Source organism: Chiloscyllium plagiosum, unplaced genomic scaffold (genome assembly GCF_037043375.1).
Source record: "Chiloscyllium plagiosum isolate Xiang-an unplaced genomic scaffold, Cpla_swu_hap1 HiC_scaffold_9, whole genome shotgun sequence".
Classification (NCBI taxonomy): Eukaryota; Metazoa; Chordata; class Chondrichthyes; order Orectolobiformes; family Hemiscylliidae; genus Chiloscyllium; species Chiloscyllium plagiosum.
In genome coordinates, this window is record NW_028270147.1 from 102789348 (window position 1) to 102817283 (window position 27936).

Here is a 27936-nt window from a genome sequence, read left to right on the forward strand (position 1 = left end):
CCCACCTCACCTCCATCTAAGGCTCCAAAGGATCCTTCCACATTCAGCAGAGATTACCCTGCACCTCCAAACACCTCACAATTGCTCGCAATATGGTCTCCCCAAATTGGGGAGACAGGACGCCAACTTGCGGAAGACTTCAGAGAACATCTCTGGGACACACGCACTAAACAACCCCACTGCCCTGTGGCCGATTTCATCAACTCCCCCTCCCACTCTGCCAAGGCAAATCCTGGGCCTCCTCCACCGCCAAATCCTAGCCACTCGATAGCTACAGGAAGAACGCCTCATCTCCCACTTCGGGACCCTCCATCCACAAGGAATCAATGTTGATTTCACCAGTTTTCTTATCTCGTCTTCCCCCACCTTATCCCAGATCCAATCCTCTAATTCGACACCACCCTCTTGAACTGTCCCACCTATCCATCTTCCTACCCACCTATCCACTCGACCCTCTGCTCTGACCTATCACCCCCACTTGCACCTACCTATTGCCTTCCCCATCCCCGCCCTATCCCCCTCCCATTTATCTCTCGGCCCCTTTGGGCCACCCCTCATTCCTGACGAAGAGCTTATGTTCAAAACGTCGACTCTCCTGCTCCTCGGATGCTGCCTGACCAGCTGTGCTTTTCCAGCATCACATTTATTGGCCCCAACCAATAAAGGCAAGCATGCCATACACCTTCATTACCACCCTATCTTTTTGTGTGGCCACTTTCAGGAACTAGGAATCATTATCAGTCCACTTTCATTATTAGGAGAAAGTGAGGACTGCAGATGCTGGAGATCAGAGCTGAAAATGCGTTGCTGGAAAAGCGCAGCAGGTCAGGCAGCCCTTCCTGAAGAAGGGCTCATGCCCGAAATGTCGATTCTCCTGCTCCTTGGATGCTGCACTTTTCCAGCAACACATTTTCAGCACTTTCATTATTAGTCCATTTTCACCTGGTCTATCTCTGACTCCACTCTTCCCTTTCTTGACATCTCTGTTTCCATTTCTCGGGATTAGCTGATCACTAATATCCACTATAAACCCACCGGGTCCTACAGCTACTTGGACTATATATGCTCACACTATGTTTCCTGTAAAGACTCCATTCCATTCTCCCAATTCTTCTGATCCATCGCAAATGTTCCAATGAGGCCATCTTCGACAAGGGAGCCTCTGAACTGGCCACCTTCTTCCTCAACTGAGGATTCCCCAGCAGTGTTGTCGACCTGGTCCTCAACAGGGTCTGACTCATCTCCCATACTTCACCCTCATCACCTCTCTTTCCTCCTGCAACAGTGAGAGGGTTCCTCTTGTCCTCACCTACCATCCCACTAGCATCCACATCCAGCAGATCATCGGCTGCTATTTCTGCCCCCTCCAGTGAGATGCCACCACCAAACATATATTCCCCTCCCCTGCCTTGTCTGCCTTCCGTAGCGACCATTCCCTCCGGGACATCCACTGTTCTTTTACTTCCAACCCCCCTCCAAAGCCCCATGTCGCCTTCCCCTGCAACTGCAGAAGGATTAACACCTGCCCATTTAGCTCCTCCCTCCTCAGTATCTGAGTGCCCAAACATACCTTCCAGATGAAGCAGCATTTCTACTTGCACTTCTCACAATCTAATCGACTGCATTCTACGTTCTGCCTGCAAAAAAGAGCCTGAGCTTCCAGTTGCCTGCCCCTTTAACAGGCTACCATGTTCCCTTGCCACCACCTCTGGTTCAGGCTTGCTGCAGTGTGCTCCAGTGAAGCTCAGGACAAGCTGGAAGAACAACTCCTCATTTTCTGCTTGGGGACCCTGCAGCCCTCCGGACTCAATATCGATTTCAATAATTTTAGGGCCTGAACTCCCCCATGACCCAGTCCCCGACCAGACACACCTGGCCTTGTTATCACACAGTCCGCCATACACACTGCCTGACAGTCTCCATTAACAGCTATTCACCCTCCCAACCAGATCATTATTGATTCCTTCATCTGTCTAACTTCTCTCTCTTTGGGTTCCATCCCCACCTAATGTTTACTCCTTTCGCCCTTCCCTACCCTATCCTCTGCATATGAATCAATATTTTCCTCGCTACTATCAGTTCTGAGGAAGGGTCACCAGACCCGAAACATTAACTTTGATTTCTCTTCACAGATGCTGCCAGACCTGCTGAGCTTTTCCAGTAACCTCTGTTTTTGTTTGTGATTATTAATCCAGGATTCCTTATTCAACCAGGTGTCATTATTAATTCAGGTATCATTTAAAAAAAAAGGGGGGGGGGGGTGGTGCCCAGTGGCTTAGTGGTTAGCACTGCTGCCTCACAGCACCAGTGTCCCAGGTTCAATTCCAACCTCAGGCGACTGTCTGTGTGGAGTTTGCACATTCTCCCCGTGTCTGCGTGGGTTTCCTCCAGGTACTCCAGTTTCCTCCCACAGTCCAAAGATGTGCAGGTCAGGTGGCCATGCTAAATTGCCCATAGTGTTAGGTGCATTAGTCAGAGGGAAATGGGTCTACGTGGGTTACTCTTCAGAGGGTTGGTGTGGACTGGTTGGGCCAAATGGTCTGTTTCCACACTGTAACGAATCTAGTTATAATGAAGAATCATTATGAGTCCAGGCATAATTATTATCCCTTTGTCATTATTAGTCTAGGTATTATTATTGTCTTGGTATCTTTATTATCTGGTCACACTATTTTGAGTTCCACAACTATTCTACAGTTCTGAGGAGGCGTCACTCGATCTGAAACATTAACTCTGATTTTCCTCCACAGATGCTGCTGAGCTTTTCCAGCAATTTCCATTTTTGTTTCTGATGTACAGCTTTCTTCATTCTTTCCATTTTTATCTTTATTATCCAGGTATCTTTATTGTCTGGGTACTACATCATCATCATCATCATCATCATGTCTGGGTGCTACATCATCATCATCATCATCATCATCATCATCATCATCATCATCACAATCATGTCTGGGTACTACATCATCATCATCATCATCATCATCATCATCATCATCATCATCACAATCATGTCTGGGTACTACATCATCATCATCATCATCATCACTATCATGTCTGGGTACTACATCATCATCATCATCACTATCATGTCTGGGTACTACATCATCACCATCATCATCATCATCATCACTATCATGTCTGGGTACTACATCATCATCATCATCACTCTCATGTCTGGGTACTACATCATCATCATCATCATCATCATCATCATCACTATCATGTCTGGGTACTACATCATCATCATCACTATCATGTCTGGGTACATCATCATCATCACCATCATGTCTGGGTACTACATCATCATCATCACTATCATGTCTGGGTACTACATCATCATCATCCTCATCATCATCATCATCACTATCATGTCTGGGTACTACATCATCATCATCATCACTATCATGTCTGGGTACTACATCATCATCATCATCATCACTATCATGCCTGGGTACATCATCATCACCATCATGTCTGGGTACTACATCATCATCACTATCATGTCTGGGTACTACATCATCATCATCATCATCACTATCATGCCTGGGTACATCATCATCACCATCATGTCTGGGTACTACATCATCATCACTATCATGTCTGGGTACTACATCATCATCATCATCATCACTATCATGTCTGGGTACATCATCATCACCATCATGTCTGGGTACTACATCATCATCACTATCATGTCAGGGTACTACATCATTATCATCATCATCACTATCATGCCTGGGTACATCATCATCACTATCATGCCTGGTACATCATCATCACCATCATGTCTGGGTACACCATCATCATCATCATGTCTGGGTGCTCCATCATCATCATCATCACTATCATGCCTGGGTACATCATCATCATCACCATCATGTCTGGATACTACATCATCATCATCCTCATCATCATCACTATCATGTCTGGGTACTACATCATCATCATCATCACTATCATGCCTGGGTACATCATCATCATCACCATCATGTCTGGGTACTACATCATCATCATCATCATCATCACTATCATGCCAGGGTACATCATCATCACCATCATGTCTGGGTGCTCCATCATCATCATCATCATCATCATCACCATCATGCCTGGGTACTACATCATCATCATCATCATCACGATCATGTCTGGGTACTACATCATCATCATCATCACTATCATGCCTGGGTACATCATCAGCTAACATCATCATCCAGCTTTCATTATTAGTACAGATATTGTTATTATCATTATTATCCAGATTTCATTGTTAGTCCAGATGTCAGTATTATTCAGCTATCATTATTAATCAGGTGTTAAATTATTATCCTCTTTCTTGATGAGTCCACTTGTCATGTTATTCCAGTGATCATAGTGATGCTGATATCATTATCAGCCAGGCATTGTCACTGCCTATGATTCATTATTACACCAGGTAACATGATCATGCAGCTGGATAATAATGCTTATTAGATCAGGAATCATTATTAGTTCATGTATCATTATTATCCAGGTATCATCCTTCCAGGTCCCATTATTATCCTGATATCCGTATTATCCCAATCTATTTTCTGATCAAGAACATTGTAGTGCTGTCAGGATGTTGGACGACCCTGGAAATGACAGTCAGTTCCAGTGATGCCTTATCATTTAATCATAAGGTTGCAGACTGAAGGTGACCATTCAGCCAGCCACTGTGTATGCTGGCCCTTTGCACCCAATTCCAGCCCTGTGCTGTTTCCAAAGTGTTTATCGTAGCTTATAGACAGTTTCCTTTGAGTTTGCTTTTTGCAATGGGTGTGGTCTGTTCGCTTGGACCTAAGTTGACTGATTTGTCACTCTTTCCAGGTTCACCTTTAGCAAGGGCCAGCATCAAGAGCACCAAGCTGCTGGAGGGCTCATCCTATTTCCGCCGGAAAGAGCGCATGCTGCGCATCTCCATCCGTCACATGGTCAAGTCCCACGCCTTCTACTGGATTGTCCTGAGCCTAGTGGCCCTCAACACAGTGTGTGTCGCTATTGTCCACTATGATCAGCCTTTATGGCTCACCAACTTCCTCTGTGAGTACCAAGTGTCTGTTTCAGAGTGTCCCTGGGGGAGAGGGCCAGGCCACCCCAACACTGACCATGAGGGCAAGCCTTCCTATCCTTGTGGTTATTAGCTGCCTACTTCAGACTGAAATACCAACATTGGATTTCCAACCAAAGGCTAGATACATTGATATTCCATTCCTAATCCGTTCATTCCAATTTTGGAAGTTGTAATTGACTGCCAGCTCTTTTTATTTTGGAAGTCAGGATTGCATGCTCCCACTACTCGTTGTATGATACACATTATGATGCCATGACTAGCCATTTCTTTCCCAATCTTGTCCCCACACCCCAGAACAGGGAGTCAACACAGATGATTACTCTGTGTGGACAGACTTTCTCCAACATTTCCTCTCTGCTTCTCTCAGTATTGAAACCTGACCACAAGATCACTCAGACCCAGGGTCGTCATTGCCTTTTACGCGATGCAGTCTCAGCCCCAGTCAGTTCCCTTGTGGCTGTGCAGTGAGAGGTTGCCATTTTCACCTCATGTTCACCAGCTGGGAACATCCGAAAGCGCTTCCCAGCCAATCAAATAGTTTCAAGCTCATCGTCCCAAAGTTATGGAACAGCTGGCAGGAAGTAATGGGCAGGGTATTGTCAACAGAAGAAAGTAATGTGGACATTTGGTAAAACCTCTCACTAAAGCCGAAACCAGATTCGGAAAGTTGCTGAACATCCAGAGACAGAGTTGGGATGGTGTATAGATATTGGTCAAGACTGCGATTAGTGATCCCTGATGGGGCCATACCTGCCCAGCTCCTTTTCCACCTATCCACTCCACCCTCTCCTCCCTGACCTATCACCTTCATCTCCTTCCCCACTGACCTATTGTACTCTATGCCACTCTCTCCCCACCCCCACCCTCCTCTAGCTTATCTCTCCACGCTTCAGGCTCTCTGCCTTTATTCCTGATGAAGGGCTTTTGCCCGAAACGTTGATTTCGCTGCTCCTCGGATGCTGCCTGAATTGCTGTGCTCTTCCAGCACCACTGATCCAGAATCTGGTTTCCAGCATCTGCAGTCATTGTTTTTACCTTTTGCTCCCTATATTTGTCAACACCCCAAATGCTAGCATGTAGAGCCATCAAAATGTTTCCAACTTGCACAGATGGATGGCATTGGTAGCAGTGTAGACTACAAACAGATATTGGTGGATGGGGAGATCTCCAAGTGCAGAAAGGCTGGAAAGAATAGGGTCAGCTGAGGTTGGGCAGATGCTTGGGGGGATTGTCTCAGTATGTATTTTATCAGAAGCTCATGAGCAGCTCCAATAAACAGTTAAACGGAAGGCTAATAAATGCAGGCTTTTTTTTTCATAAGAACCGTAAAGAAGGGACATGGAAGATCTATTTTGACTGTACAAGACTTTGGCTGAAACAACTCTGGACACCACCACACAGCCTGGAGGTTTTGACCTTGGAAGGAGTTCACCGTAAACTTACAAGAATGCTAGGTGGATAGAGTTTGTTCATGTTGTCTTCCTCGGAATCGTAAAGACTGAGGGGAGATTTGATAAGTTTCCAGGATGTTCAGGGAACTGATAGCATAGATGGAAACAAATTATTTAAATAGTTGGGGACAGGGGACTTGCACTATGTATTAGAGTCATGTGCTTCAAGAGTGGATTCTGGACTGATTTTCACACAAAGTTGGCACGGTGGCACAGTGGTTAGCACTGCTGCCTCACAGCGCCAGAGACCCGGGTTCAATTCCCGCCTCAGGCGACTGACTGTGTGGAGTTTGCACATTCTCCCCGTGTCTGCGTGGGTTTCCTCCGGGTGCTCCGGTTTCCTCCCACAGTCCAAAGATGTGCAGGATTAGGTGAATTGGCCATGCTAAATTGCCCGTAGTGTTAGGTAAGGGGTAAATGTAGGGGTATGGGTGGGTTGCGCTTCGGCGGGGCAGTGTGGACTTGTTGGGCCGAAGGGCTTGTTTCCACACTGTAAGTAATCTAATCTAAAAAAAATGGCACAGAGAAGTTTAAAATGTCAAGAAATGGAGGTTCACACTTTTCCAGGTTGAACTTCATCTGCCACTTCTCAGCCTAGTTCTGCGTCCTATCAATGTCCCACTGTAACCGACAACACTAACCACAACTAGTCTGTCACGCTATTCACAACTCCACCAACCTTTCTGTCATCGGCAAACGTACTAGCCCACCCTACCACTTCCTCATCCAAGTTATTTGTAAAATTCACAAAGAGCAGAGGTCCCAGAACGGATCCCTGGGGAACACCACTGGTCACCGAATTCTAGGCTGAACAATTTCCATCTACTTCCACCCTCAGTCTTCTTTGAGCCGGCCAATTCTGGATCCAGGCAGCAAACATTCCCTGTGTCCCTTGTCTCCTTACTTTCTGAATGAGCCTACCATGGGGATCCTTATCAAACGCCTTTCTAACCCAGATATTTCATTTTCTCAGATTATGCGGAGTTCACCTTTCTGGGACTTTTTCTCTCCGAGATGTTTCTAAAGATGTACGGCTGTGGACTGCGACTATACTTTCACTCCTCCTTCAATTGCTTTGACTGTGGGGTGAGTCCATCATTATCCTTCTTCTCAACGAGATATCTTGCAGTACTTGGCCTTAAATTAGGCCTCTGTAGTAAACTGTGATTGGGACTTGTATCAGGCCTCTGTAGTACAGTGTGACTGGCTGTGTTGTGCGATGTTCATAATACAGTGTAAGTGGCTGTGGTACGAGCTCCCTAAGGGCAGTGTGACTGCCTGTATTTACAGACGCCTGTCAAATCTGGTGACTGGCTATGGTATCAGGCCCCTGTAGTACATTGTCACTGACTGTGACAAATAGTGTTCAGGGTGAACAGAGAAATATTGGGGTATAATTTCAGTTGCACTCGTCCATCAACTTTATAGAATTTCATAGATTCCCTCCAATGTGGAAACAGGCACTTGGGCCGAAACGTTTTTTTGGAACTTCGGAGGAAAAAAAGTTGAAACAATGGCACTTTTAACAGGAAGAGGAACAAACAAAGGCAGCACATGGTCTGTGCAGGAGAGAGAGAGAGAAAGAAACTCACACTGCTAACTGACAGAGCAGTGAACCTGCACAGTTACTGCCTTTGCTGTTGAATTCATGTATTGCTGAACATCTGAATGCGTCTGGCAAAATCCACACACAGTGAAATTCACATCTGATCTTGGAGGAACCTGTTTGGGAGAGATCACAACACAGAGACAGATAAGTGAATAGTTTTAAGTGTGCCTTTGGAGCCTAGTAAGTCTGCAGTAGTGAGTAGAGAGGGTTCTGTCTTGATTATATGTTTTTATTGAGATATGTCTCTTGATTAAACTGAAAAATATAAGCCATAAGTATTACGTTAGCCTGGGGCAGTTTTTGTAGAGGAAGAAGACGGGGCTATTTTCTGGGTCTACAGATTGGAAGAAGCAAAAATAGCCCAAAGAAGAGTGATATGCTCTTCTTTGTCGGATGTGAGAGTTCAGGGAGAGTTTACGGGTTACTGAGGATTATATCTGCCATAAATGCCATTGGTTGCAAATCTTATCAGATCGAACAGATCTGTTGGAGAGACAGTTAGAGGCAATAAGGAATTTTCAAAAGCAATACAAGGGTGTGATGGTTAGCAATTACAGGAAGGGAGAAAAGTCACAGATACAATCACATAGATGGGTTAACTCCAGGAAAGGTGAGAGAGGTAGTTGGATCATTGGAATCAGTGGTTAGCACTGCTGCCTCACAGCGCCAGAGACCAGGGTTCAATTCCCGCCTCAGGCGACTGACTGTGTGGAGTTTGCACATTCTCCCCGTGTCTGCGTGGGTTTCCTCCGGGTGCTCCGGTTTCCTCCCACAGTCCAAAGATGTGCAGGGTCAGGTGAATTGGCCATGCTAAATTGTCCGTAGTGTTAGGTAAGGGGTAAATGTAGGGGTATGGGTGGGTTTCGCTTCGGCGGGGCGGTGTGGACTTGTTGGGCCGAAGGGCCTGTTTCCACACTGTAATCTAATCTAATCTAATCTAATCTCTTCTGGAGTAGAAGTGACCTGTACAAGAAGGACAGATTGCACTTAAATTTGAAAGGGTCTAATATACTGGCAGGGAGATTTACGAGAGCTGCTCAGGAGGATTTAAACTAGTAAGGTGGGGGAGTGGGACCCAGAGAGATAGTGAAGGATCAATCTGATACTGGCACAGTTGGGAAAAGGAGTGAGTCAAACAGGAGTGAGTCTTCTGTGGCCATCCATCCCCATTTCAAACAAGTATGAAATTGTAGGGGCTAATGGATTCTCAGGGGAATGTAGCACAAACAGCCAAAGTTTCTGGCGTTGAGCGGTACGTTGGGTTCCAGGAGATTGATTGTGTTAGGGGACTCTCTAATCCGAGGCACTGACTGATGTTTCTGTGGCCAGCAGTGAACAATCAGAATGGTGTGTTGCCTCCCTGGTGTCAAGATCAAGGATATCTCAGAGAGGGTGCAGAATGTTCTCACGGGGGAGAGGGGTCAGCAAGAGGTCATTGTACACATTGGAACCAACGACATAGGAAAGGAAGAAGTTGAGACTCTGAAGGGAGAATATAGACATTTCGGAGGAATTTAAAAAGGAGGTCCTCGAGATTAATAATATCTGGATTACTCCCGGTGCTACGAGCTCATGAGGGTAGGAATAGGAGGATAGAGCAGATGAATGCATGGCAAAAGTAAGGACTGCAGATGCTGGAAATCAGAGTCTAGGTTAGAGTGGTGCTGGAAAAACACAGCAGGTCAGGCAGCATCTGAGGAGCAGGATGAATGCATGGTTGAGGAGCTGGTGTTTGGGAGAAGGATTCACATTTTTGGACATTGGAATCTCTTCTGGAGTAGAAGTGACCTGTACAAGAAGGACAGATTGCACTTAAATTGGAAAGGGTCTAATATACTGGCAGAGAAATTTGCTAGAGCTGCTCAGGAGGATTTAAACTAGTAAGGTGGGGGAGTGGGACCCAGAGAGATAGTGAAGGATCAATCTAATACTGGCACAGTTGGGAAAAGGAGTGAGTCAAACAGTCCGGGCAGGCAGGGACAAGGTAGGATTGATAAACGAAAGTGCACTTATTTCAGTGCAAGGGGCCGAACAGGGAAGGCAGATGAACTCAAGGCATGGTTAGGAACATGGGACTGGGATATCATAGCAATTGCAGTAACATGGCTAAGGGTTGGACAGGACTGGCAGCTTAATGTTCCAGGATACAAATACTACAGGAAGGATAGAAAGGGAGGCAAGAGAGGAGGGGGAGTAGCATTTTTGATAAGAGATAGCATTACAGCTGTGCTGAGGGAGGATATTCCCGGAAATACATCCAGGGAAGTTGTTTGGGTGGAACTGAGAAATAAGAAAGGGATGATCACCTTATTAGGATTGTATTACAGACCCCCGAAGAGTTAGAGGGAAATTGAGAAACAAATTTGTAAGCAGATCTTAGTTATCTGTAAGAATAATAGGGTGGTTATGGTAGGGGATTTAAACTTTTCAAACATAGACTGGGAATGCCATAGTGTTAAGGTGACTGAGGTGTCAGTGGGGGAGCACTTTGGAGCTAGCCACCATAATTCTATTCGTTTTAAAATAGTTATGGAAAAGGATAGACCAGATCTAAAAGTTGAAATTCTAAATTGGAGAATGGACAATTTGGATGGTTTTAGGCAAGAACTTTCAAAAGCTGATTGGGGGCAGATGTTCGCAGGGAAAGGGACGGCTGGAAAATGGGAAGCCTTCAGAAATGAGATAACAAGAATCCAGAGACAGTATATTCCTGTCAGGGTGAAAGGAAAGGCTGGTAGGTATAGGGAATACTGGATGACTAAAGAAATTGAGAGTTTGGTTAAGAAAAAGAAGGAAGCATATGTCAGGATAGATCGAGTGAATCCTTAGAAGAGTATAAAGGCAGTAGGAGCATACTTAAGAGGGAAATCAGGAGGGCAAAAAGGGGACATGAGATAGCTTTTGCAAATACTGTTAAGGAGAATCCAAAGGGTTTTACAAATACATTAAGGATAAAAGTATAACTAGGGAGAGAATAGGGCCCCTCAAAGATCAGCAAGGCGGCCTTTGTGCGGAGCCGCAAGAGATGTAGGAGATACTAAACGAGTATTTTGCATCAGTATTTACTGTGGAAAAGGACATGGAAGGTATAGAATGTAGGGAAATAGAGGGTGACATCTTGAAAAATGTGTATATTACAGAGGAGGAATTGCTGGATGTCTTGAAATGCATAAAGGTGGATAAATCCCCAGGACCTGATCAGGTGTACCCTAGAACTCTGTGGGAAGCTAGGGAAGTGATTACTGGGCCTCCTGCTAAGATATTTGTATGATCGATAGTCACAGGTAAGGTGCCAGAAGACTGGAGGTTGGCTAACGTGGTGCCACTGTTTAAGAAGGGTGGTAGGGACAAGCCAGGGAACTATAGACCGGTGAGCCTGATGTCGATAGTGGGCAAGTTGTTGGAGGGAATCCTGAGGGACAGGCTTACATGTATTTGGAAAGGCAAGGACTGATTAGGGATAGTCAGCATGACTTTGTGCATGGGAAATCATGTCTCACAAACTTGATTGAGTTCTTTGAAGAAGTAACAAAGAGGATTGATGAGGGCAGAGCGGTTGACGTGATCTATATGGACATCAGTAAGGCGTTCGACAAGGTTCCCCATGGGAGACTGATTAGCAAGGTTAGATCTCATGGAATACAGGGAGAACTAGCCATTTGGATACAGAACTGGCTCAAAGGTAGAAGACAGAGAGTGGTGGTGGAGGGTTGTTTTTCAGACTGGAGGCCTGTGACCAGTGGAGTGCCACAAGGATCGGTGCTGGGTCCACTACTTTCCGTCATTTATATAAATGATTTGGATGTGAGCTTAAGAGGTACAGTTAGTAAGTTTGCAGATGACACAAAAATTGGAGGTGTGGTGGACAGCGAAGAGGGTTACCTTGGATTATAATGTTACCTTGATCAGATGGGCCAATGGGCTGAGAAGTGGCAGATGGAGTTTAATTTAGATAAATGCAAGATGCTACATTTTGGGAAAGAAAATCAGAGTAGGACTTATACACCTTATTGGTAAGGTCCTAGGGAGAGGTTTAAGGCAGAGATTGATAAATTCTTGATGTCACAAGGAATTAAGGGCTACGGGGAGAATGCGGGTAAGTGGAGTTGAAATGCCCATCAGTCATGTTTGAATGGTGGAGTGGACTAGATGGGCCGAATGGCCTTACTTCTGCTCCTATGTCTTATGGTCTTATGGAGTGTTGCTGAGCAAAGAGACTTTGGAGTGCAGGTTCATATCTCCTTGAAAGTGGAGTCGCAGGTAGATAGGATAGTGAAGGTGGCATTTGGTATGCTTTCCTTTATTGGTCAGAGTATTGAGTACAGGAGTTGGGAGGTCATGTTGCAGCTGTACAGGACATTGGTTAGGCCACTATTGGAATATTGCGTACAATTCTGGTCTCCTTCCTATCGGAAAGATGTTGTGAAACTTGAAAGGGTTCAGAAAAGATTTACAAGGAGGTTGCCAGGGTTGGAGGATTTGAGCTATAGGGAGAGGCTGAACAGGCTGGGGCTGTTTTCCCTGGAGTGTCGGAGGCTGAGAGGTGACCTTATAGAGGTTTATAAAATCAGGAAGGGCATGGTTAGGGTGAATAGACAAAGTCTGTTCCCTGGGGTGGGGGAGTCCAGAACTAGAGAGCATAGGTTTAGGGTGAGAGGAGAAAGATATAAAAAAAGTCCAAATGGCAACTTTTTCACACAGAGGGTCGTACGTGTATGGAATGAGCTACTGGGGAAAGTGGTGGAGGCTGGTACAATTGCAACATTTAAAAGACATCTGGATGGGTATATGAATAGGAAGGGTTTGGAGGGATATGGGCCAGATGCTGGCAAGTGGGACTAGATTGGGTTGGGATATCTGGTCAGCATGGATGAGTTGGACTGAAGGGTCTGTTTCTGTGCTGTACATCTCTATGACTCTATTAATCCACACCGACTCTGAAGAGTAGCCCACCCAAACCCATTCCCCTACCCAATACTCTACATTTACCCTAGTCAAACGCACCTAATCTACACTTCCCTGAACACTATGGGCAATTTAGCATGGCCAATTCACCTGACCTGCACATCTTTGGACTGTGGGAGGGAACCCACGCAGATACAGAGAGAATGTGCAAACTCCACACAGACAGTCGCCCGAGGCTGGAATCTCACTGGGGTCCTTGGCGCTGTGAGGCAGCAGTGCTAACCACTGAGCCACCGTGCCACCCTTTAATTTTCTTTTTTCCCGAGGCTTCCTCTTCTTTAATCTCCTCTCCTCCAGATCCTCTCCTCTTTGCTGAGGATCAGAAAGTTTACATATAAATGGTTCAGAGTCACCGGTTCGAGGCAGCATCTGATATCAAATAGCAGGAAAGAATAACTGACAGCTTCAAGGCTTATGTTACTTTTCAGAGATTAAAAACAGACCATGCATCTTCCAGTCTAGAGACCTTCTGCCCATACATCCTTCACACACACCAACTGCCCAGGATCCAAGCACACACATGAAGCTAGGCTAATGATCTCTAGCATCCACAACTGGTCCCAACTGTATAAGCCAGTCAGCAACCTGTTGCTGGCTGAATCTCACTTTGCGCACACACCCAGTGCCATGGTGTCTTATTTCTCCTCCCACACTGCTTGAACAAAGCTATTGTGTAAACACAATTCTCAATGAGCTACAGTAACTTGCTTTATTAAAGGTGCAGCTATTTCTTCACCAGCTTTTGGTTTTAACTCAGACCTATGTTTTAATGTTAGCCCGCAGTCAAACTGCCAGTATTATTCTGTGACTGTCTGTTATCAAGGACAGAACGCCCCTGGTGCTCACCTTCCACCCTACCAACCTTCGCATAAACCAAATCATCCGCCGACATTTCCGCCACCTCCAACAGACCCCACCACCAGGAATATATTTCCCTCCCCACCCCTCTCCGCCTTCCGCAAAGACCGTTCCTCCGTGACTACCTGGTCAGGTCCACGCCCCCCTACAACCCACCCTCCCATCCTGGCGCCTTCCCCTGCCACTGCAGGAACTGTCACCAATCAACCCCACCGCCCTGTGGCCCAACATTTCAACTCCCCCCTCCCACTCTGCCGAGGACATGGAGGTCCTGGGCCTCCTTCACCGCCGCTCCCTCACCACCAGACGCCTGGAGGAAGAACACCTCATCTTCCGCCTCGGAACACTTCAACCCCAGGGCATCAATGTGGACTTCAACAGTTTCCTCATTTCCCCTTCCCCCACCTCATCCTAGTTTCAAACTTCCAGGTCAACACTGTCCCCATGACTTGTCCGGACTTGTCCTACCTGCCCAGCTCCTTTTCCACCTATCCACTCCACCCTCCTCCCTGACCTATCACCTTCATCCCCTCCCCCACTCACCTATTGTACTCTATGCTACTTTCTCCCCACCCCCACCCTCCTCTAGCTTATCTCTCCACGCTTCAGGCTCTCTGCCTTTATTCCTGATGAAGGGCTTTTGCCCGAAACGTCGATTTCGAAGCTCCTCGGATGCTGCCTGAATTGCTGTGCTCTTCCAGCACCACTGATCCAGAATCTGGTGTCCAGCATCTGCAGTCATTGTTTTTACCCTGTCTGTTATCACACCCTGTTAATACTATAGGGATCTGATGCTTTTCCCATCAGATCCCAATGGTATGTTCTGGCTGGCTCTGGGGTCAGATCCATGTACTGAAGTATGACTAGCTCTTCTATCAGTTATCTGTAGTACACTGTGACTCACTGGTGTCAGAGCTCTGGAGGTACACGGCGACCAGCTCTGGTTTCTGATGGTAGTGGCTGACTGACCTCCAACATTCACAATCACCTTCCTTTGTGCCAGGTATGACTCTAGCCAGCGGAGAGTTTTCCCCCTGATACCCATTGCCTCCAATTTTGTGAGGGCTCCTTGATGTCACATTCAGTCAACAGTAGCCTTGGTATCAAGGGCTGTCACTCTCACCTCATCTCTGGAATACAGCTCATATGTCCATGTTTGAACCAAGGCAATAATGAGGTCAGGAACTGAGTAGTCCTGGTGGAACCCAAACTGGGCATCGCAGAGCAGGTTATTCCTGAGCGGGTGCTGCTTTAAAGAACTGTTGATGACCCATTGCACCACTTTCCTGATGATTGAGGGTAGCCTAACAGAGCGGTAATTGGCTGAGATGGAATTGTCCTCCTTTTGATGGAAAGGACATACCTAGACAATGTTTCCACATTGTCACATAGCTGCTAGTGTTGTAACTGTACTGGAATAGCTTGGTTCAGGGAATTGTAAGTTCTAGAGCTTCAGTACTATTGTTGGAATGTTATCAGGACCTATAGCCTTTGTAGTGTCTCCATCTGTTTCTTGATATCACACGGAATGAATCAAATTGGCTGAAGACTGGTAACTGTAACGCTGAAGATCAGTGGAGGAGATGGAGATTTTTTTCAGCATCTTGTACTACTGTGTGAACAGTATTACTCCATAAACAGACAGCTTTAGCGCTTTGGTGTCAGCTCCCTAATGTATTGTGTTCCTGTCTGTGGTTGGTATGAGACACTGGTGATATTGTGAGACTTTTCGTTGTATCAGACCATTATTGTTGAAGCGCGTGTGGAATTACAGGTCCCTGCAACAATTGAACATTGGACCTTTTGTGATTATTGCAGCTTGGATCACACTCTGTTCTCCATGTCCCAGTCCCTGTGTGTACGCTGACCAATATCCCAGTTTCTTTGTATGACTAATATCTCAGCTTATTTGAGTCTATAAATCACTGTACAATCTGCACTGTACCACAGACTGTATGTCTAATTCCATCCTGTGTTTGGCAGGTGATTATCGGCAGTATATTTGATGTGGTTTGGACCATGATTCGCCCAGAGACGTCATTCGGTATCAGCGTACTCCGAGCACTGCGGCTTCTCAGGATATTTAAAGTCACAAAGTGAGTATGGACCGGAACAGTGGCTCAATCAGACCCCCAAACATTGTTTTTGACTGTTCCTCCTCCTCACAACTTCACCAGTACACTCTTACCAGTTTCTTCCTGATTTCCCCACACAGACACGGGAATCAGTTCCTCACTGGTTTCCCCACACAAATACTGGTACCAGCTTCTTACTACATTCGAATATAGAACATTCCAGCACAGTACAGGCCCTTTGGCCCTCGATGTTGCGCCAACCTGTGGAACCAATCTGAAGCCCATCTATCCTACACTATTCCATTTTCATCCATATGCCTATCCAATGACCATTTAAATGCCCTTAAAGTTGATGAGTCTACTACTGTTGCAGGCAGTGCGTTCCATGCCCCTACTACTCTCTGAGTAAAGAAACTACCTCTGACGCCTGTCCTAAATCTATCACCCCTCCATTTAAAGCTATGCCCCCTCGTGCTAGCCATCACCATCCGAGGAAAAAGGCTCTCACTGTCCACCCTATCTAACCCTCTGATTATCTTATATGTCTCAATTAAATCACCTCTCAACCTTCTCTCTAACGAAAACAGCATCAGCTCCCTCAGCCTTCCCTCATAAGATCTTCCTTCCATACCAGGCAACATCTTAGTGAATCTCCTCTGAACCCTTTCCAAAGCTTCCACATCCTTCCCATATTGCGGTGACCAGAACTGTACGCAATACTCCAAGTGTAGCCGCACCAGAGCTTTGTACAGCTGCAGCATGACCTCATAGTTCCGAAACTCAATCCCTCTGCCAATAAAAGTTAACACACCTTTTTAACAACCTTATAAACTTGGGTGGCATCTTTCAGGGATCTATGTACACGGACACTGAGATCTCTCTGCTAATCTACGCTAGCAAATGTGCAAAAGGGTTTCCTGATGCAATATGTAGATAGGCCAACAAGGGGCGAGGCCACATCAGATTTGGTACTGGGTAATGAACCTGGCCAGGTGTTAGATTTGGAGGTAGGTGAGCACTTTGGTGATAGTGACCACAATTCACTTATGTTCACTTTAGCGATGGAAAGGGATAGGTATATACCACTGGACAAGGGTTACAGCTGGGGGAAAGGCAATTACAGTGCGATTAGGCAAGATTTAGGATGCATAAGATGGGGAAGGAAACTGCAGGGGATGGGCACAATTGAAATGTGGAGCTTATTCAAGGAACAGCTACTGCATGTCCTTGATAAGTATGTACCTGTCAGGCAGGGAGGAAGTGGTCAAGCGAGGGAGCAGTGGTTACTAAAGAAGTTGAATCTCTTGTCAAGAGGAGGAAGAAGAAGGCTTATGTTAGGATGAGACGTGAAGGCTCAGTTATGGTGCTTGAGAGTTACAAGTTAGCCAGGAAAGACCTAAAGAGAGAGCTAAGAAGAGCCAGAAGGAGACATGAGAAATCATTGGCTGAAAGGATCAAGAAAAACCCTAAAGCTTTCTATAGGAATGTCAGAAATAAAAGAATGACGAGAGTAAGATTAGGGCCAATTGAAGACAGTAATGCGAAGTTGTGCGTGGAGTCAGAGGAGATGGGGAAGCGCTAAATGCATATTTGTTATCAGTATTCACAGTGGAAAAAGACAACGTTGTCGAGGAGAATACTGAGATACAGGTTTCTGCACGAGACAGGATTGAGGTTCACAAGGGGGAGGTGTTAGCAATTCGGGAAAGTGTGAAAATAGCAAAGTCCCCCAGGCAGCCAGGGAGGGATTTATCCTGGGATTCCTCGGGAAGCCAAGGAGGAGGTTGCTGAGCCTTTGGCTTTGATCTTTATGTCATCATTGTCTACAGGAACAGTGCCAGAAGGCTGGAGGATAGCAAATGTTGTCCCCTTGTTCAAGAAGGGGAGTAGAGACAACCCTGGTAATTATAGACCAGTGAGCCTTACTTCGGTTGTGGGCAAAGTGTTGGAAAGGATTATAAGAGGGAGGAGTTATAATCATCTACAAAGAAATAAATTGATTAGGGATAGTCAACACGGTTTTGTAAAAGGTAGGTCGTGCCTCACAAACCTTATTGAGTTTGTTGAGAAGGTGACCAAACAGGTGGATGAGGGTAAAGTGGTTGATGCGGTGTATATGGATTTCAGTAAGGCATTTGATAAGGTTCCCCATGGTAGGCTATTGCACAAAATACAGAGGCATGGGATTGAGGGTGATTTAGTGGTTTGGATAAGAAATTGGCTAGCTGAAAGAATACAGAAGGCGGTGGTTGATGGGAAATGTTCATCCTGTGGTTCAGTTACTAGTGGTGTACTGCAAGGATCTGTTTTGGGGCCACCGCTGTTTGTCATTTTTATAAATGACCTGGACGAAGGAGTAGAAGAATGACTTCGTAAATTTGCCAATGACACTAAGGTCGGTGGAATTGTGGATCGTGCAGAAGGATGTTGTAGGTTACAAAGGGACTTCGATAAGCTGCAGAGCTGGGCTGAGATGTGGCAAATAGAGTTTAATGGAGAAAAGTGTGAGGTGATTCACTTTGGAAGGAGCAACAGGAATAAAAAGTACTGGACTAATGGTAAGGTGCTTAGCAGAACATTCCAGCGCAATGCAGGCCTTTCGGCTCTTGATGTTGCGCTAACCAGTGAAACCAATCTAACTGCAGTTTCTTTCCCCATCCTATGCATCCTAAATCATGCCTAATCGCATCATAATTGCCTTTCCCCCAGCTATAACTCTTGCCCTGCAGCATATACCTATCCCTTTCCATTGCTAAAGTAAACATAACCAAATTGTGGTCACTATCACCAAAGTGCTCACCTACCTCCAAATCTAACACCTGACCAGGTTCATTACCCGGTACAAAGGGTGTGGCCTCACCCCTTGTTGGCCTGCTACAGACTGTGTCAGGAAACCCTCCTGCAAACATTGGACAAAACCTGAACCATGTAAAGTACTCGAAATATAGCGTTTCCAGTCAGTATTTGGAAAGTTAAAGACCCCCATTACAACTACCCTATTACTTTCGCTCCTATCCAGAATCATCTTTGCTATCCTTTCCTCTACATCTCCGGAAATATTCGGAGGCGATTGAAAGCTTCCAACAGGGTGACCTCTCCTTTCCTGTTTCTAACCTCAGCCCATACTATCTCAGTCAACGCTTCCTCAAATGTTCTTTCTGTCACCGTCATACTGTCCTTGACTAACAATGCCACACCTCCCCCTCTTTTACCACCTTCCCTGATCTTACTGAAACATCTAAATCCTGGAACCTGCAATAACCATTCCTGTCCCTGCTCTATCCATGTCTCCGAAATAGCCACAACATTGAAGTCCCAGTTACCAACCCACACTGCAAGTTCACCCACCTTATTCCGGATGCTCCAGGCGTCGATGTAGGCACACTTCAAACACTTTCCTGCTTGCTGGTGAACTCTTGCGAGCTGGAAACTTGATTTCTGAGCTCAGTCCTCACAACCTCCTGGACACTGGAACTACAATTTAGGTTCCCATCCCCCTGTTGATTTTGTTTAAACCCTACCGAAGAGCATTAGCAAATTCCTCTCCTCCCCACCCAGGATATTGGTACTCATCTGGTTGAGGTGCAGACTATCCTATTTGTATAAGTCCCACCTACCCCAGAATGAGCCCGACTTACCCAGGTACCTGAATCCTTCTCTCCTGCACCATCCCTGTAGCCATGTGTTTGACCCCTCTCTCTCCCTACTTCTCACCTCGATAGCGCGCGGCACGGGCAACGAACCAGAGATAACAGCTCTGTTTGTTCTAGTTCTAAGCTTCCACACTAGCTCCTGCCTTAAATCCACGACTTGGGGCAACTCCCCTTCCCCCTCCAGCATCCCAAAAACATGATCAGAGACATCACGAACCCTGCCACCTGGGAGGCAACACACCAACCGTGAGTCTCTTTCTCTCGTTCCCACAGAACCTTTTATCAGTCCCCCTAACTATGGAGCCCCTAATGACTAATGCTCTGCTCCTCTTCCCCCCACCCTTCTCAGCAACAGGGAAAGACTCTGTGCCACAGGTCTGTACTCCAATGCTTACACCTGGTAAGTCGCTCCACACCCCCCCCCCCCCCCCCCCCCCCCCCAGCAGTATCCAAAACGGTATACTTGTTATTGAAGGGAATGGCCACAGGGGATCCCTGCACTGCCTGCCAGTTCCCTTTCTGTCACCTGATAGTACCCCATCTGCATCTTTCTTGCCCCTGAGGTGTGACTACCTCCCTGTAACTCCTCTCAGTAACCCCCTCCCCCTCCCGAATGATCCGAACTTCATCCATCTTCAGCTCCAGCTCCAGTTCCCTAAAGCGGGAGTTTTCGAGGAATTGGAGTTGGGTGCACTTCCCACAGAGGAAGTCAATGGGGACATTAGTGGTGACCCTTGCTTCCCACATTCCACAGGAGGAATATTTAACTGCCTTACCCACCACACAGTTCCCCACACAGACACTGGTACTAGCTCCTCACTGGTTTCTCCACACAGACACTGGTCCATCTCCTTACTGAGGGGGTTTCCCCATGCAGAGGCTAGCCCCAGCTCTTCACTGGTTTCCCCACACAGAGGCTAGCCCCAGCTCCTCACTGGTTTCCCCACACAGAGGCTAGCCCCAGCTCCTCACTGGTTTCCCCACACAGAGGCTAGCCCCAGCTCCTCACTGGTTTCCCCACACAGAGACTGGCCCCAGCTCCTCACTGGTTTCCCCACACAGAGGCTGGCCCCAGCTCCTCACTGGTTTCCCCACACAGACACTAGCCCCAGCTCCTCACTGGTTTCCCCATATGGACACTGGTACCAGACTCTCATTGGTTTTCCCACAAAGACTCAAGTACCGGCTCCTCACTGGTCTCCCCACACAGAGACTGGCACCGGCCCCTCACTAGATTCCCCCCAATCACCGGCACTAGTTCCTCACTGGTTTCCCACGGGTGTGAGCAGCAAGTTTATATTTTGTATGATCCTCACTGTGCTCTACGTGCCTCTGATAATGCCTTCCCTTGACGTTCCTCAGGTACTGGGCATCACTGCGTAACCTGGTAGTTTCCTTAATGAGTTCAATGAAATCCATCATCAGTCTGCTGTTCCTTCTCTTTCTCTTCATCGTTGTGTTTGCACTGCTGGGGATGCAGCTCTTTGGCGGACAGTGAGTATCGCCCACACACTTTACCCTCCAACGATGCACTCAATTTGGTCGACACCACTCACTGTTATATTTTCTCACTGTTAAAAATCGCAGACTGGCACGGTTTCCCCTCTGGGTCGGACATGACCATTCCACTTCTTCACTTTCTCCCCAGGTTCAACTTCGAGGATGGCACCCCGCCAACCAACTTTGACACCTTTCCCGCTGCGATCATCACAGTGTTTCAGGTATGACCAACTGCCAGAGTGAAGGTTAAGCTCAATGGCATGTCAAAACGGAAATACGTCAGAGGAGAGCAGAGAGGGGAGCATCTTAGAGTTGAAGCGAGAAAACTGCACAAAATGACTTAGTATCTGTATGGCTCACACATAGTGAAGTCAGGCAACAGCAGTGATGATGATTAATAACAGAGAGAGTGCGGGGGCCATGTGTAACAGCAGTCACAGAACAGTGAAGGTGTTTAAAGGGGCAAAGTTCAAGTGCACTCAGAGAGCGAAACGGTCATTAATGGCAATCAGAGAGTGGGGATGGTGTTTAACAGTAATCAGAGCGTGGTGACAGTGTTTAACAGCAGTCAGAGAGTGGGGACGGTGTTTAACAGTAATCAGAGCATGGTGACAGTGTTTAACAGCAGTCAGAGAGTGGGGACGGTGTTTAACAGTAATCAGAGCGTGGTGACAGTGTTTAACAGCAGTCAGAGAGTGGGGACGGTGTTTAACAGTAATCAGAGCATGGTGACAGTGTTTAACTGCAGTCAGAGAGTGGGGATGGTGTTTAACAGTAATCAGAGCATTTTGACAGTGTTTAACAGCAGTCAGAGAGTGGGGACGGTGTTTAATAGTAATCAGAGCATGGTGATAGTGTTTAACAGCAGTCAGAGAGTGGTGACAGTGTTTAACAGCAGTCAGAGAGTGGGGATGGTGTTTAACAGTAATCAGAGCATGGTGACAGTGTGAAACAGCAGTCAGAGAGCGGGGACGGTTTTTAACAGTAATCAGAGCGTGGTGACAGTGTTTAACAGCAGTCAGAGAGTGGGGACAGTGTTTAACCGGAATCAGAGCGTGGGGATGGTGTTTAACAGCAGTCAGAGAGTGGGAACAGTGTTTAACAGTAATCAGAGCGTGGTGACAGTGTTTAACAGCAGTCAGAGAGTGGGGACGGTGTTTAACAGTAATCAGAGCGTGGTGACAGTGTTTAACAGCAGTCAGAGAGTGGGGACAGTGTTTAACAGTAATCAGAGCGTGGTGACAGTGTTTAACAGCAGTCAGAGAGTGGGGACGGTGTTTAACAGTAATCAGAGCGTGGTGACAGTGTTTAACAGCAGTCAGAGAGTGGGGACGGTGTTTAACAGCAGTCAGAGAGTGGGGACGGTGTTTAACAGTAATCAGAGCGTGGTGACAGTGTTTAACAGCAGTCAGAGAGTGGGGATGGTGTTTAACAGTAATCAGAGCATGGTGATAGTGTTTAACAGCAGAGCGTGGTGACAGTGTTTAACAGCAGTCAGAGCGTGGGGATGATGTTTAACAGTAATCAGAGCAAGTTGATAGTATTTAACAGCAGTCAGAGCGTGGGGACGGTGTTTAACAGTAATCAGAGTGTGGTGACAGTGTTTAACAGCAGTCCGAGAGTGGGGACGGTGTTTAACAGCAGTCAGAGCGTGGTGACAGTGTTTAACAGCAGTCAGAGAGTGGGGATGATGTTTAACAGTAATCAGAATGTGGTGACAGTGTGAAACAGCAGTCAGAGAGCAGGGACGGTGTTTAACAGTAATCAGAGCGTGGTGACAGTGTTTAACAGCAGTCAGAGAGTGGTGACAGTGTTTAACAGCAGTCAGAGAGTGGTGACAGTGTTTAACAGTAATCAGAGCGTGGTGACAGTGTTTAACAGCAGTCAGAGAGTGTGGACGGTGTTTAACAGTAATCAGAGTTTGGTGACAGTGTTTAACAGCAGTCAGAGAGTGAGGATGGTGTTTAACAGTAATCAGAGCGTGGTGACAGTGTTTAACAGCAGTCAGAGAGTGGGGACGGTGTTTAACAGTAATCAGAGCGTGGTGACAGTGTTTAACAGCAGTCAGAGAGTGGGGACGATGTTTAACAGTAATCAGAGCATGCTGATAGTGTTTAACAGCAGTCAGAGCGTGGGGACAGTGTTTACCAGCAGTCAGAGTGTGGGGACAATGTTTAACAGTAATCAGAGCGTGGGGACAGTGTTTACCAGCAGTCAGAGCGTGGGGACGATGTTTAACAGTAATCAGAGCGTGGTGACAGTGTTTACCAGCAGTCAGAGAGTGGGGACTGTTTTTGTACAGTCATCAGAGAGTGGGGACAGTGTTTAACAGGTGTCAGAGCGTGGTGACAGTGTTTAATAGTAATCAGAGCATGGTGACAGTGTTTAACAGCAGTCAGAGCGTGGGGACAGTGTTTAACAGTAACCAGAGCGTGGTGACAGTGTTTACCAGCGGTCAGAGAGTGCGGACAGTGTTTAACAGGAATCAGAGCGTGGTGACAGTGTTTGACAGCAGTCAGAGAGTGGGGATGGTGTTTAACAGTAATCAGAGCATGGTGATAGTGTTTAACAGCAGTCAGAGCGTGGTGACAATGTTTAACAGCAGTCAGACCGTGGGGATGATGTTTAACAGTAATCAGAGCAAGTTGATAGTATTTAACAGCAGTCAGAGCGTGGGGACGGTGTTTAACAGTAATCAGAGTGTGGTGACAGTGTTTAACAGCAGTCCGAGAGTGGGGACGGTGTTTAACAGCAGTCAGAGCGTGGTGACAGTGTTTAACAGCAGTCAGAGAGTGGTGACAGTGTTTAACAGTAATCAGAGCGTGGTGACAGTGTTTAACAGCAGTCAGAGAGTGTGGACGGTGTTTAACAGTAATCAGAGTTTGGTGACAGTGTTTAACAGCAGTCAGAGAGTGGGGATGGTGTTTAACAGTAATCAGAGCGTGGTGACGGTGTTTAACAGCAGTTAGAGAGTGGGGACGGTGTTTAACAGTAATCAGAGCGTGGTGACAGTGTTTAACAGCAGTCAGAGAGTGGGGACGATGTTTAACAGTAATCAGAGCATGCTGATAGTGTTTAACAGCAGTCAGAGCGTGGGGACGATGTTTAACAGTAATCAGAGCATGGTGACAGTGTTTACCAGCAGTCAGAGAGTGGGGACCGTTTTTGTACAGTCATCAGAGAGTGGGGACAGTGTTTAACAGGTGTCAGAGCGTGGTGACAGTGTTTAATATTAATCAGAGCATGGTGACAGTGTTTAACAGCAGTCAGAGCGTGGGGACAGTGTTTAACAGTAACCAGAGCGTGGTGACAGTGTTTACCAGCGGTCAGAGAGTGCGGACAGTGTTTAACAGGAATCAGAGCGTGGTGACAGTGTTTAACAGCAGTCAGAGAGTGGGACGGTGTTTAACAGTAATCAGAGCGTGGTGACAGTGTTTAACAGCAGTCAGAGAGTGGGGACGGTGTTTAACAGTAATCAGAGCATGGTGACAGTGTTTGACAGCAGTCAGAGAGTGGGGATGGTTTTTAACAGTAATCAGAGCATGGTGATAGTGTTTAACAGCAGTCAGAGCGTGGTGACAATGTTTAACAGCAGTCAGACCGTGGGGATGATGTTTAACAGTAATCAGAGCAAGTTGATAGTATTTAACAGCAGTCAGAGCGTGGGGACGGTGTTTAACAGTAATCAGAGTGTGGTGACAGTGTTTAACAGCAGTCCGAGAGTGGGGACGGTGTTTAACAGCAGTCAGAGCGTGGTGACAGTGTTTAACAGCAGTCAGAGAGTGGGGATGATGTTTAACAGTAATCAGAGCGTGGTGACAGTGTGAAACAGCAGTCAGAGAGCAGGGACCGTGTTTAACAGTAATCAGAGCGTGGTGACAGTGTGAAACAGCAGTCAGAGAGCGGGGACGGTTTTTTACAGTAATCAGAGCGTGGTGACAGTGTTTAACAGCAGTCAGAGAGTGGGGACAGTGTTTAACAGGAATCAGAGCATGGTGATAGTGTTTAACAGCAGTCAGAGAGTGGGGACAGTGTTTAACAATAATCAGAGCGTGGTGACAGTGTTTAACAGCAGTCAGAGAGTGGTGACAGTGTTTAACAGCAGTCAGAGAGTGGTGACAGTGTTTAACAGTAATCAGAGCGTGGTGACAGTGTTTAACAGCAGTCAGAGAGTGGGGACGATGTTTAACAGTAATCAGAGCATGCTGATAGTGTTTAACAGCAGTCAGAGCGTGGGGACAGTGTTTACCAGCAGTCAGAGTGTGGGGACGATGTTTAACAGTAATCAGAGCGTGGGGACAGTGTTTACCAGCAGTCAGAGCGTGGGGACGATGTTTAACAGTAATCAGAGCGTGGTGACAGTGTTTACCAGCAGTCAGAGAGTGGGGACCGTTTTTGTACAGTCATCAGAGAGTGGGGACAGTGTTTAACAGGTGTCAGAGCGTGGTGACAGTGTTTAATAGTAATCTGAGCATGGTGACAGTGTTTAACAGCAGTCAGAGCGTGGGGACAGTGTTTAACAGTAACCAGAGCGTGGTGACAGTGTTTACCAGCGGTCAGAGAGTGCGGACAGTGTTTAACAGGAATCAGAGCGTGGTGACAGTGTTTAACAGCAGTCAGAGAGTGGGACGGTGTTTAACAGTAATCAGAGCGTGGTGACAATGTTTGACAGCAGTCAGAGAGTGGGGATGGTGTTTAACAGTAATCAGAGCATGGTGATAGTGTTTAACAGCAGTCAGAGCGTGGTGACAATGTTTAACAGCAGTCAGACCGTGGGGATGATGTTTAACAGTAATCAGAGCAAGTTGATAGTATTTAACAGCAGTCAGAGCGTGGGGACGGTGTTTAACAGTAATCAGAGTGTGGTGACAGTGTTTAACAGCAGTCCGAGAGTGGGGACGGTGTTTAACAGCAGTCAGAGCGTGGTGACAGTGTTTAACAGCAGTCAGAGAGTGGTGACAGTGTTTAACAGTAATCAGAGCGTGGTGACAGTGTTTAACAGCAGTCAGAGAGTGTGGACGGTGTTTAACAGTAATCAGAGTTTGGTGACAGTGTTTAACAGCAGTCAGAGAGTGGGGATGGTGTTTAACAGTAATCAGAGCGTGGTGACAGTGTTTAACAGCAGTCCGAGAGTGGGGACGGTGTTTAACAGCAGTCAGAGCGTGGTGACAGTGTTTAACAGCAGTCAGAGAGTGGGGATGATGTTTAACAGTAATCAGAGCGTGGTGACAGTGTGAAACAGCAGTCAGAGAGCAGGGACGGTGTTTAACAGTAATCAGAGCGTGGTGACAGTGTTTAACAGCAGTCAGAGAGTGGGGACGGTGTTTAACAGCAGTCAGAGAGTGGGACGGTGTTTAACAGCAGGCAGAGAGTGAGGATAGTGTTTAACAGTAATCAGAGCGTGGTGACAGTGTTTAATGGCAGTCGGACAGTGGGGACGGCGTTTAACAGCAGTCAGAGAATGGGGACGGTGTATAACAGCAGTCAGAGAGTGGGGACGGTGTTTAACAGTAATCAGAGCGTGGTGACAAGTGTTTAATGGCAGTCGGACAGTGGGGACGGCGTTTAACAGCAGTCAGAGAATGGGGACGGTGTATAACAGCAGTCAGAGAGTGGGGACGGTGTTTAACAGTAATCAGAGCGTGGTGACAGTGTTTAACAGCAGTCAGAGAGTGGGGATGGTGTTTAACAGTAATCAGAGCATGGTGATAGTGTTTAACAGCAGTCAGAGCGTGGTGACAGTGTTTAACAGCAGGCAGAGCGTGGGGATGATGTTTAACAGTAATCAGAGCAAGTTGATAGTATTTAACAGCAGTCAGAGCGTGGGGACGGTGTTTAACAGCAGTCAGAGAGTGGGGACGGTGTTTAACAGTAATCAGAGCGTGGTGACAGTGTGAAACAGCAGTCAGAGAGCGGGGACGGTTTTTAACAGTAATCAGAGCGTGGTGACGGTGTTTAACAGCAGTCAGAGAGTGGGGACAGTGTTTAACAGGAATCAGAGCATGGTGATAGTGTTTAACAGCAGTCAGAGAGTGGGGACGGTGTTTAACAGTAATCAGAGCGTGGTGACAGTGTTTAACAGCAGTCAGAGAGTGGGGACAGTGTTTAACAGTAATCAGAGCATGGTGACAGTGTTTAACAGCAGTCAGAGAGTGAGGACGGTGTTTAACAGTAATCAGAGCGTGGTGACAGTGTTTAACAGCAGTCAGAGAGTGGGGACGGTGTTTAACAGCAGTCAGAGAGTGGGGACGGTGTTTAACAGTAATCAGAGCGTGGTGACAGTGTTTAACAGCAGTCAGAGAGTGGGGATGGTGTTTAACAGTAATCAGAGCATGGTGATAGTGTTTAACAGCAGTCAGAGCGTGGTGACATTGTTTAACAGCAGTCAGAGCGTGGGGATGATGTTTAACAGTAATCAGAGCAAGTTGATAGTATTTAACAGCAGTCAGAGCGTGGGGACGGTGTTTAACAGTAATCAGAGTGTGGTGACAGTGTTTAACAGCAGTCCGAGAGTGGGGACGGTGTTTAACAGCAGTCAGAGCGTGGTGACAGTGTTTAACAGCAGTCAGAGAGTGGGGATGATGTTTAACAGTAATCAGAGCGTGGTGACAGTGTTTAACAGCAGTCAGAGAGTGGGGACGATGTTTAACAGTAATCAGAGCGTGGTGACAGTGTTTAACAGCAGTCAGAGAGTGGAGATTGTGTTTAACAGCAATCAGAGAGTGGGAATGATGTT

At 46.7% G+C, this 27936-nt stretch overlaps 1 protein-coding gene across 1 annotated transcript in view; it reads left to right on the plus strand.

The window, feature by feature from the left end:
- The window catches only part of LOC122554086 (putative voltage-dependent R-type calcium channel subunit alpha-1E), a 1472327-nt gene that overhangs the window by 549642 nt on the left and 894749 nt on the right, over positions 1–27936 (plus strand). The window contains exons 13-17 of the mRNA XM_087990243.1: positions 4846–5058; positions 7514–7626; positions 15956–16068; positions 21063–21194; positions 21349–21421. Of these exons, the coding sequence (XP_087846369.1) occupies positions 4846–5058; positions 7514–7626; positions 15956–16068; positions 21063–21194; positions 21349–21421 (644 nt within the window). The remainder of the gene's footprint in view (positions 1–4845; positions 5059–7513; positions 7627–15955; positions 16069–21062; positions 21195–21348; positions 21422–27936) is intronic.